The sequence below is a fragment of the Protopterus annectens genome, chromosome 2.part1, assembly GCF_019279795.1.
Source record: "Protopterus annectens isolate FY-2018-M chromosome 2.part1, PAN1.0, whole genome shotgun sequence".
Lineage (NCBI taxonomy): Eukaryota > Metazoa > Chordata > Ceratodontiformes > Protopteridae > Protopterus > Protopterus annectens.
In genome coordinates, this window is record NC_056729.1 from 1,472,242,625 (window position 1) to 1,472,255,027 (window position 12,403).

The window sequence follows — 12,403 nt, forward strand, 5'->3', positions numbered from 1 at the left end:
GAGATGTGCCGTCAAAGGGAACAATGACTAACAAACAAAAGCCAGGCATGTCTCCTGATGGCTATGCTGTAACCTACTGCCCTTGACGTTCCTTCTGACACACTGAAAATAAGCCTCATGGACAAGTTTGATACTGACTTGAAGGCACACCATCTGTGAGGTGATGGAGTCCTTCACTTCCTCAGACACGGTTCCTTCAAGGGTATCCGAGAGTCCCTTTACCAGTAATCTGGTGAAATGTGCCAGATAGTTCAGGGACCTCAAGGCAAAGGTCCCTGAAGTGTAGACACACTTCCCAAATCTATTGCCCATGACTCCTTGTTGGGGGGGGGGGGATGAAACAGAGGAACTTTTGTTGGCTAGTTCCTTCCTGGTGGCCACCACTACAACCATGGCATCAATGGGAGGGGGGGCCTACGACCAGAAATGTATGTCTTCCAGAGGGGTCAATTTTATCAGGCTTCCCTGGTATGGGCTCAATGGAGTCAGGCTCCTTCCATGCCCACTGCAAGACCAATTTGATAACCTCGTCGGCAGATGGAATCACCCAAGATGGTCAGGAAATCCTTCTATGTGGCACACATCATCACTAAGGGCTTTTCATCCAGAAAAAAGGAGGTCATTGTCCCACTGTACTCATCCCTCATTAGACCCATTATAGAGTACAACGCTCCATTTGTTATGTACCTCACAAGACATCTGCAACAACTGGAAACGTCACAGAAATACCTCACTAAACGAATCACAGGCCTAAAGCAGATCCCCTATACTGACCGTCTAAAAAAACTCCAGCTCTGTGGCATGTCTACTCTGAGGCGATCTCTGCTTAACATACAAGGCCATGTCAAACCCTGAGCTGTTGGACATGCTCCACTTAAAGAAATCCCAATCCCTCAGAGCCACAAGCTCCAGGGATCTAAACCTTGTCATCACAATGAACAAAATATGCTGGAAGGATAGGTTCCTGACCCACAGACTCTCCAGACTCTGGAATAGACTGGCCATACATGTCAAACACAGCGCCTTCTTGGCCCTCTTCAAAAGGAACCTTGACGATTGGATTGGAGATAGGAAATTCACCCCAGGGATCATGTCATTCGCCCTTCTAGACAGGGGTCCAGGAAAGTAAATACTGTGGGAAGAAATATCCAGGGAGTTGTTAGGGCTAGGCTTGTATAGGCCCTAGGGCCGACAGCCTAGTACCAACCTATGAACCTAATAGGCCGGTACCAATTGCCTCCAGGAGCACAGATTCCTCCAAAGGATTGCTGGGCTGCCATTCCATTCCAGCCCCCTCTCTGTTTTAAGATTTCAAGGATGCCTCCAAATAAGATGTTCACAGGAGGTGACAAGTGGGGATCCTTCACCATTCTAAAAACCTGTGTCTTTGGTGACATAAGAGGAAGCATCTGGGTTCTCCTGAATCTATGTCCTCTTCCAAGGGACCCCTTCAGTGGGATAATCTGGGGAGGTATCAGAAGCAGTAGAAATACCCAATTGGCTGACCTGAGGTTTTGGTACCCTGCAGAAGGGTTAGCTGAGACTCCTGATGCAGAGCAGGGGAAAATATGGAACTCGAGTAGAGAGGACCCATCTGGGTCATGGAAGCTAGCAGGTCTCTCTCCAAAGTCTTAAAGGTGGACCTTCCTGTTGAGGGATAAGAACCCAGGTCTAAAAGGAGGGATTTTTGATCCTTGGTCTTCCCCTGCTCCAAGAAAAGTCCCCTTGACGCAGAAGCCAGAGCTGAACTAAACCTTGTGGAAGCTCAAACGTGTAGAGACAGCTCCAAAGCCTTCAGAGTTGACTGAAACATCTCAGATCTGACAGGGCAGAATCAGCTCTGAGAGCTCTCCAGATCCAACAGCATGGAGAAACTCAGAGCAAATTTTGGATCACAGGATACAGCGATCTTCGGATCCGAAGAAGACAGGCCTGGACAATTTAGATCTAAGGGCTCAAAACTCATAGAGGGAGTCAGAGGAGGAAGAAATATAGGTGGAGTCTTGGATATATGGGCTTCCTGACCTGAAGGAGTAGGAGCTGAAGCAACAACTGGGATGTTATGCGCCAAAAGCATCTGTCTTACTACCCTCTCCACATCTTCTACAGTGAGAGAGGAATGCATGGAAGGAGAATCTGGTATATAAAGAAATGTAGAATGCACTCTTGATGTGACAGGGTCCACAGACGGGGAGTACCTTGTCCTAGGAAGTATGTCCAGTATTTTAGAATGATCCAACGTCTTCGGAGTTGCTGAATCCTTTCTCTTCTGAGACTTCAGATCTGAAGAAGCTGTCTGATCTGAAAATGTACTTTTTACCTCTATCTGATCCAAGGATGTCGGATACAATAATTTAATTTTCTTCTTGGACAGATATGTAGAAACTGCTGGATCTGAAGAAGGCCTTTTTGAAGTTTTCTCTGAGGTCTTAGAAGAAACAGAAGAAGCGCTTGGATATGATTGAGATAACTTTTTGGACATCTCTCCACAGATGGCATCATCAAAAGAAGAGGTAAAAGGCCCTTCAAGATTAATTTATTCTTACATTCTACCAACGCTTGGGGGTTGAAGGCATGACATATCGCACAACTCTCTTGCAGATGGAGGGGACCAAGGCAGTAGACACAGAGTGTGTGTGAGTCAGAGAAGGGAATCTTTTGCCCACACTTCTTAAAACCTGCTAGCATTTTTTTCTTTTTCAGCCATGTTAAATAATAATGGCTACAGGAACTGTACAGAAGAAACACCACCACAAAAAAAGTAAGGACAAAATGGAAGGAAAGGAAAAAATCTATTTTTTTCTTTCTTTCTTTCTTTTTTAAAGCAAGAAAGAGAAGAAAAGGGACTACCTACAAAGGTAGTAAGGCTACAATAAACATAGAAGGGTAAGGAAGAGAAAAACAGGGAGGAAAGAGATACTAATGATAGCATCTAGAGTACGTTAGTACAATAAAGAGAAATTTTAAGTAAAGACTGAAGTAGAAGACAAAAATATAACACTTATCTATCCCAGTAGCTTTAGAGTCAAACAACCACGTCTTTTACCTAATGGTGGCAAATGAGATCTGAGGTAAGGGGAGGATGTATTGTGGGTAAGGAAGAAGCTCAAGAGTTCTGGATTGCCGCAAGCTTTTACAGCGGCTGAGTTGCATCCAACTCCTTGGATCCGAACCATCAGTTGAGGACAGAATGAAAATTGACAACATTAGATTATCTGTTATATTAAGGCAGGAATTTCTTCTTCTTCTCCTTTCAGCTGTTCCCATTAGGGATTGCCACAGTGGATCAACTATTTCCATTTCTTCCTGTCCTCTGTATCTTGCTCTGTCACACCAACCACCTGCATGTCCTCTCTCATCACATCCATAAACTTTATCTAACCCCTTCCTCTTTTCCTCTCATCTGGCAGCTCCATCCTTAGCATCCTTTTCCCAATATATCCAGCATCCCTCCTCAGCACATGTCCAAACCAACGCAATCTCGTCTCTCTGGCTTTGCCTCCAAACCGTCCAACCTGAGATGACCCTCTAATATACTGACTACTAATCCTGTCCATCCTCATCACACTCAGTGCAAATTTTAACATCTTTAACTCTGCCACCTCCAGCTCTGAATCCTGTCTTTTCATCAACGCCACCATCTCCAAACCATATAACATAGCTGGTCTCACTACCCTCTTGTAGACCCTCCCTTTCACTCTTACTGGTACCAGTCTGTCAAAAATCACTCTCCACTCACTCCAGCTTGCCTGTACTCTCTTCTGCACCTCTCTTCCACACTCTCCATTACTATGAACTGTTGATCCCAAGTATTTAAACTCAGCCACCTTTGCCAGCTCTACTCAATGCATCCTCACCATTTCTCTATCCTCCCTCTCATTCACACACATATATTCTTAGCCCTGCTAGCCTTCATTCCTCTCCTCTTTAGAGCATATCTCCACTTCTCCAGGGTCTCCTCAACCTGTTCTCTATTTTCACTACAGATCACAATGTCATCCGCAAACATCATAGTCCATGGGGACTCCTGTCTGATCTCGTCTGTCAACCTGTCTATTACCACTGCAAATAAGAAAGCACTCAAAGCTGATCCTTGATGTAATCCCACCTCCACCTTGGACACATCTGTCACTCCTACTGCAGACCTCACCACTGTCACACTACCCCCATTCATATCCTGTACCACTCTTACATACTTCTTTTCCACTCCCAACTTGCTCATACAATACCACAACTCCGCTCTAGGCACCCTGTCATACACTTTCTCTAAGACCATGAAGACACAATGCAACTCCTTCTGACCTTTTCTACACTTCTTCATCAACAGCCTCAGAGCAAACATTGCATCTGTAGTGTTCTTTCCCGGCATGAAACCATACTGCTGCTCACTAATCATCACCTCCCTTCTTAACCTAGCTTCTACTACTCTTTCCCATAACTTCATGCAGTGACTGATCAGTTTTATTCCTCTGTAGTTACTACAGCTCTACACATCAACCTTATTCTTAAAAATCGGTACCAAAACACTTCTCCACTCCTCAGGCATCACTTTCCAAGATTTCATTAAACAATCTGGTTAAAAACTCCACTGCCATCTCTCCTAAACACCTCCATGCTTCCACAGGTATGTCATCTGGACCAACAGCATTTCCATTCTTCATCCTCTTCATACGTGTCCTTACTTCCTCCTTGCTAATCCATTGCACTTCCTGATTCATTATCCCTACATCATCCCACCATCTCTCTCTCATTCTCTTCATTCATCAGCCCCTCAAAGTACGCCTTCCATCTGCTCAACACACTCTACTTGCTTGTGAGTACATTTCCCTCATTATCCTTTATCACCCTTACCTGCTGCACACCTTTCTCAGCTCAGTCCCTCTGTACAGCCAATCAGTACAAGCCCTTTTCCACTCCTTAGTGTCCAAACGTTCATACAACACTCCATATGGCTTATCCTTATCCTTCCCCAAATTTCTCTTCTCCATGCACCTCATCTCCTTATACTCCCGTCTACTTTCTTCATCTCTCTAACAATTCCACTTCTTCTTTGCCAACTTCTTTCCCAGTATACGCTCCTGTACTTCCTCGTTCAACCACCAGGTCTCCTTGTCCTTCTTCCTCTATCTAGATGTCCCACCAAGCACCTTTCTAGCTGGCTCCCTTACCAGCTCTGCTGTAGTTACCCAGCTATTCGGTAACTCTTCACTGCCACCCAATGCCTGTCTTAACTCTTCCCTGAACTCCACCGCACAATCATCCTTTTTCAATTTCCACCATTTGATCCTTGGCATTGACCTCACTCTCCTCCTCCTCTTCTTGACACCAACGTCAGGCTACAGACCACCATCCTATGCTGCCTAACTACGCTCTCCCCTGTTACCTCTTTACAGTCTCCAATCTCCTTCAGACTGGCCCTTTTGCACAGGCTATAATCCACCTGTATGCATCTTCCTCCACTCTTGTACATCACCCTATGCTCCTCAATCTTCTTAAACTACTTATCCACCACAGCCATGCCCATCCTTTTTGCAAAAAACACTACCATTTGATCTTCTGCATTCCTCTCCTTAACACCATATGTACCCATCACTTCCTCATCCCCTCTGTTCTCCTTCACCAACATGCCCATTGAAATCTGCTCCAATCACCACTCTCTCACCCCCTGGGTAGACTCACAACCATTTCATCCAACTCACTCCAAAATTTTTTCTCATCCGTCATTCACCAAACTTGCGAAGCATATGCACTAACAACATTCATCACCATACCATCAATTTCCAGCTTCATAAACATCATTCTGTCTGAGATTCTTTTCACCTCCAAAACACTCTTGACATACTTTTCCTTCAGGATAACCCCTACCCCATTTCTCCTCCCATCCACACCATGGTAGAACAATTTGAACCCACCGCCGATACACCTGGCCTTACTCCCCTTCCATCTGGTCTCTTGCATGCACAACATATCAACCTTCCTTCTCTTCATCATATCAGCTAGCTCTCTCCCTATACCAGTCATACTGCCAACATTCATGTAATTTTATTCTGCTGAAGTCTTGTTAATATTGAAGATGAAAGCACTAAATAAATTACCTGGTTTGGATTGGTTTTGGTGTATTGTAAGTCTACCGTAGAAAATATACAACTCTCAATGACAGTAATGATAAGTTCAGATTGCAATTCAAAAATGTACAAACAGGATGGAAAAAGTCCAAAATATAATCATGTTTCAACTTTGACACCAAGAAGCCACATAAACACTGACTAAGAAAGACTATATATGTTTATGTAGCTACACAAACCAAAGAGTAAACAGTTCATAGCCGAACTAGAGTCTTCACTGTGTAATACCTTAAACCTCCTGTAGTGCTGGCCCGTGGAATATACGCAAATGATCCCTCAAGGACTTAGCAGTGTTCAGTTACATGGATTCTGAATATTCATGTCTTTTTACTTTTTGTAAGTCTTTACTGGTACATTCAAAGCAATAAAGCCAAACCCCACGTCTGTAGAGATACCATGGTTTGACCTTTTCCCTGAGCTTGTCATTACAGCAAACTAAATAATTTTTGCCATGCTTTGAAAACATACAACTTAAAAATAAGCCTAATGACCATAAACATTAGGGTGAGTGCAACGTATCATTTGGGGGATATGGTTGGAAAGATGGAGTCCATGTTGTAATAAAACAAAAGAAGAATGAACATTTATTTATTTTTACTTAATATTTTTTGACCAGGAAAGTCAAACTAGGACAGAGCATATTTTCAGCAGAGGCCCAGGGAGAAACTCTACAGATGCATGTCTTTGGAATATGGGAAGATACTGGAGTACCTGCAGAAAACCCACACAAACACAGGGAGGACATGCAGACTCTACACAGTAAGCAACTTAGCCAAGAATCAAACCAGAGAACCTCTTGCTGTGTGACGACAACATTAACCATTGCACCATTGCGTCACCCAACATAATTTAAAAATAATATGACACAATAATTTGCTGAGCTAATGGAAATTTGGGGTAAGGAAAGCAGTAAGGAAGAAAAATTATAATGTGAAGAAGTGATTATATAAATATGTTAATTTGTTAATGTGTACATGTGTGTACATCTATGTTTATACAGGAACAGATGTGACATGTAAATTGCTATAGTATTTGAAGTTCTGATTTTTTTTTTTAAGTGTCTTTATCAAAATCTGCTAGTCTTCTTGCTAACAACATTTGGATTTTCTACACCTGATGCAAACAGGACTTGATTTAATGTCTCACCTGAAAGGCAGTACCTTTGGAGTGCAGCACCACCTTAAGTTACACAATGATGCCAATACTAAAGCCTGAATTCTAGCAGCTGCCATCAGGACATAACTGTAAGCCTCTGGAACTTCCCAGCATGAAAGGCAACTGCTAAGTCACTCAACACTGTTTACTTTACCAAAAGAGACCATTGTATCCAATCAACTATGGCATCATGTGGTATCTTAGTCCATGTCTGACTTGTACTAATTCAAACATGGGCTGACCTGTTTTACATTCAGCACATATGAAAAATGTCAGAGAGCTCCTAACTTCCAAAAGCTAGCGTTGTTTGGACAGATAGGCCTCATCATTTCTTGAAAAAGAATGCAGTGAGAGCACTGCTACAATAATACGTCTTCCTTTCCATAAATCTTTTTATTTGTTTCCAATTGCTCTTCCTTCCTCCACGTTTAACTTATCCCATGTATTTCCCCCTACATATGCATCTACGCCTTCACCCCTTCTATCTGTCCCTCTTTTGTCTTCTCTATTACAGCTTGTTTCCTCTCCCTAATTACCTCTTCTCTGCTTTCTTCCTCATGCTCTCTCCTTCCTACTCTCATGTACATCTCTCTTTCTCCTCCTTCCCATACCCATTAGAATACTACCACATTCTACACCCTTAACCTCCTGTTGACCTTATTATCTCAGATTTCCTCTCCTCCCTTACTTCTTAGTTAATACAAATGTTGCAATCCTAAAAAATCAGAAAAAAAATATAAATGTGTACATTACAAATCATAATTACATATCAAACCAATGTACATCAATTTGTCCTATCTCCTTTAACCAAATGTATCTTCTCTCTTATTATGTTAAAAAGTATAAGTTTACCACAAAGGCCAAGTAATCAATACAATTCCACAGTTGAAGACGACCGACCCCCCAAAAATTGTGAAACTGTCTTTAATGTAAAGACAGTTTCACAATTTTTTTGGGGTCGGTCGTCTTCAACTGTGGAATTGTATATGTTAAAAAGTATATTAACTTTCTTCTGTTTAGATGTTTTAGTTTACTCTCTATATTTTCATTCTATCAACTTTCTAAAACACTGATGGTTTAATCATTGTTGTTACACTATTCCCCTTTACTCACTTGCACTGTTTTTGTGGAGCTGTTCTCCCTGAGGGGGTAATGAAAAGGGGCAACTGCCCAGTCTGACTATCCTTGTTAACAAACAAATATATAAACAGATAGATATCAACATTCAATCATTAATTTTGCTTTACAGCTTTGTCGCATGCCTCAGGGTAAAGCAGTTCCCATCCCAAAAGGCTGAAACTCCAAAATGTTTGAGAAAATGAGACAATTTTTTCTATTAGACCTTACTAAATACCACAAGAACACAATGGCTAATTAATTTATAGATTACCTTAGTACAGGCTTGTAACCACATGGTATCTAGGTGATTAACTTCTCCAAATCATTAATGAAAGTTTACTCACAGGTGCAATGTTCAGTAATATGACAAAGGCTTTTTATACTGTCAGTCATGTTCATTCTTTCCAGACTTCAGGATATCAGCTGGCCATGAAGTCAGTTCAGAGGTTTCAATTCAAACTCGGACAAAAGGGGTTTAATGTCTAAGTGAGAGTTTTCATCTAGAAATGTTAAATTTCATTCAGACACACATAATTGGTTAGTATTTATTCCCTTCTTTCTGTTTTGTATAAATAGATAAAATGTTTTTAGATTTATTTGGTAGCACTTTTCTGATGTATATGACTGTCTTGGTACTTGCTTGCTCAAAAATATCTCACGGAAAGTTTGAGTCTGACCTAAAAAATTATTTTTAGGTAGCATGCAAGTCACTCTGTGAAAAATGAGTTAATAGTACTTTATAGAAAACTGAGAAAATAACTTATGATATTATAAATCTGCTAAAAAAAATAAATACTCAGACTATGTTCACCCCTTAAGTGCTACTGGGCATGCTTAGGGAAAAAAGTAGGGATTAAAGTAAAAATTCCCTCTGATGGCTGCCTGGATGATGACTCCACCAGTACTACCTCTAAGTTTAGTAAACAGGGTTAAGGTTGCTAATAAGTTTAATCATGCAGATCCTAGGTTCATAGGTTCATTAAGGTTACTAATGAGTTTAATCATGCACATCCGCGTTTGATTCTGTGCAGTGGTGCACTGGTAGCGTTGTCACCTCACAACAAGAGGTCCTGCAGTTTGATTCTCGGCTGGGGTGCCTTATGTGCAGAGTCTGCATGTGCTCCCTGCATTTGTGTGAGTTTTCCCTGGGTACTCTGATTTCCAATAACCCAACAGGATGACAGTGAATGAAAGAAAAACTGGTAACCAAAACAAAAAAACACTGTGAACAACCAAATAAGAGAACAAGCCGAAGATGTAAGGTTTATTGAATCCACAAGAAAAATATTAACGCTGCTAGTATATTTGGAGTTTTCGTTGTGGAACTTCATCAGATACAAAATGAAATAAAATACCTGCCCAGTATTTAATTAAAAAACATAATTGGAAGCAGAGCACCATTGGATATATCATTAATCAATCTACCTTAACCAGTAAACATTGTTTAAAAGAAACTGTGATTAAAAACATATAAAATCTTGCAAAAACAATACAACTGTGTAACATTAAAAGCACATAATACATATATATGCACCAAATGCATATACAAAATTGTATAAAACATAAACATGAAGGACAAAATACATATACTGTCTTTTATAATAAATAGATAAATATTAATAAATGATCTGCTGTTGTTTATATCTAATGGTATAAAGGATATTCAAAGTTTGGCAGCCCTTAATTTTAAAACCATTTTACCAGTTTTAAAATTAAGGTCTGCCAAACTTTGAATATAATTTATACCATTAGAGGGCAGCAAACAACAGCAGATCATTTATTAATATTTATCTATTTATTATAAAAGACAGTATATGTATTTTTTCCTTCACTGCAGTGGTGGTGCTGCAGAAGCATTGTCGCCTCACAGTAAGACGTTGTCCTGTTCGATTCTCAGCTAGAGCGTCTTCTGTGTGGAGACATGCGCAAATGGGCGTACCTTCGTTGAAGGTTGTGCATCAGGGTCGGCAACTCGGCACGTAAAAATATACTGCCAATCATTAGCGGACCGGAGTTCTGCTGTGGTGACCCCTAACCAGGAAAAGCCGAAAGACACAACAACATATGTATTTTTTCCTTCATGTTTATGTTTTATACAATTTTGTATATGCATTTGGTGCATATATATGTATTATGTGCTTTTAATGTTACACAATTGTATTGTTTTTGCAAGATTTTATATGTTTTTAATCACAGTTTCTTTTAAACTATTTTTACTGGTTAGGGTAGATTGATTAATGATATATCCAATGGTGCTCTGCTTCCAATTATGTTTTTTAATTAAATACTGGGCAGGTATTTTATTTCATTTTGTATCTGATGAAGTTTCACAACAAAAACGCCAAATATACTAGCAGCGTTAATATTTTTCTTGTGGATTCAATAAACCTTACATCTTTGGCTTGTTCTCTTACTTGGTTGTTCACAGTGGATTTTTGTTTTGGTTACTCTGATTTCCACCCATGTTACAAATTCAAGCATCTGGAGCATTTCTCCCTGGGCCTCCACTGAAAATTGGCTTCATTCCAAGTCAGACTTTCCCGTTAAACAAATAAATACATTCAGTTATGCATACCATGTGATTTACACATGAATCATCAAGCAGATAAAAAGTCACCCTTGAAAAGAAATACTTTGCTTGTGTCTCTTATCTGGTCAAAAGAGTAAAAATACAACTATATTAAATAAATAAAAGCCCCTCATTGTTGGTACACTCTCCAATGTAATCACAAATGTGTGTGTCCATATATAAAGAAACAAAAATGATAAATGAATAAAATGTTCACTATTATTTCGACTACTTATTATATGAATGTTTCATAAAACATCCAACCATTTCTATACTGCAGAAGAGTAGAGCATTGTTTATGGCCCTGCTAAAGTAACCATGCAAGTAACACCTACCTCTAGTAAGACACTGTTAGTGAGTGGGTTTAAAACCTCAGCCTTTTTCTTGCTCTGTCAAAAAAAAAACACAGTTAGATATCATATAACAAATTCTTCACATACATACATACAGTGTAGTACGTCAATACAGTCTTATTACTAGAGTGTGAGCCTGATAATAAAATTAACTTCCTTCAACAAAGTAGACCTCCATAAAGGTACTGATGCTGAATGCTAGGAGCCTTAACAAAAAACTCCTCCCCCTGCAAGCACTCCTTATCCTGGAAAACATTCACATACGCATCATTATGGACACCTGGTTGAAAACCAATGACAGCATCCCATCAGTATAGGGTTTCAACACCTACTACAAAGCACTAAATGAAGGCATGAATATCTTCATATTTACATTAACAAAAAAAAAATACACTCCACCTCCAAACTAGTTATACAAGATAACCTGCAACTCCCCTATAACCAATTTACCATTAACAAGACCATTTATCACATCATGGCTAACTGTAAGAACAACTCTCTCATAGGTTTATAGGTTTCTACTAGGCTAATGGCCCCGGAGCCTTTACAAGCCTAGCCCATAGGAGTGCCCTATTATCTGCCACCTGACGTTAGTTCCCAGTGCCTCTATCAAGTAGAGCCAATGGAGTGACCCCGGGGTGGACTTTCTATTTCCCATCAACTCATCAAGATTTCTCTTGAGGAGGGCCAGTGAGGTGCTTGTGGTAATGAGGTTGAGGTCTCTGGAGCATGTGGTGTGGAGGGATTGGGATTTCCTTAGCTGTAGCATTTCTAACAGAGCTGGGTCGGACATGGCTTTGTAAGTCGCCTCTTAGTAGACGATATGAGACAGAGAATAGCTGGAGTTTTTTTTTTCCCAGGGTCTGTAGTCGCTCCCCCCTTATGGAGAGGGATGACTGTAGCAGTGTGTCATTCAGTATGACATGCGTTTAAGGCCAGGATCCTCTTTGTGAGGTACTTTGTGGCCTTTCCAGCTGTTGCATGTGTCTAGTGAGGTACATGCCAAATGGGGCATTATACTCGATGACTGGCCTAATGAGGGAAGAGTAGAGAGAGATGATGACCTCTTTCTTCCTGGATGC

At 40.6% G+C, this 12,403-nt stretch overlaps 1 protein-coding gene across 1 annotated transcript in view; it reads right to left on the bottom strand.

Moving 5' to 3' along the window:
* The window catches only part of FAM114A1 (family with sequence similarity 114 member A1), a 1,202,629-nt gene that overhangs the window by 113,291 nt on the left and 1,076,935 nt on the right, over window positions 1–12,403 (bottom strand). Inside the window, exon 13 of the mRNA XM_044062942.1 lies at window positions 11,304–11,357. Within this exon, the coding sequence (XP_043918877.1) occupies window positions 11,304–11,357 (54 nt within the window). The remainder of the gene's footprint in view (window positions 1–11,303; window positions 11,358–12,403) is intronic.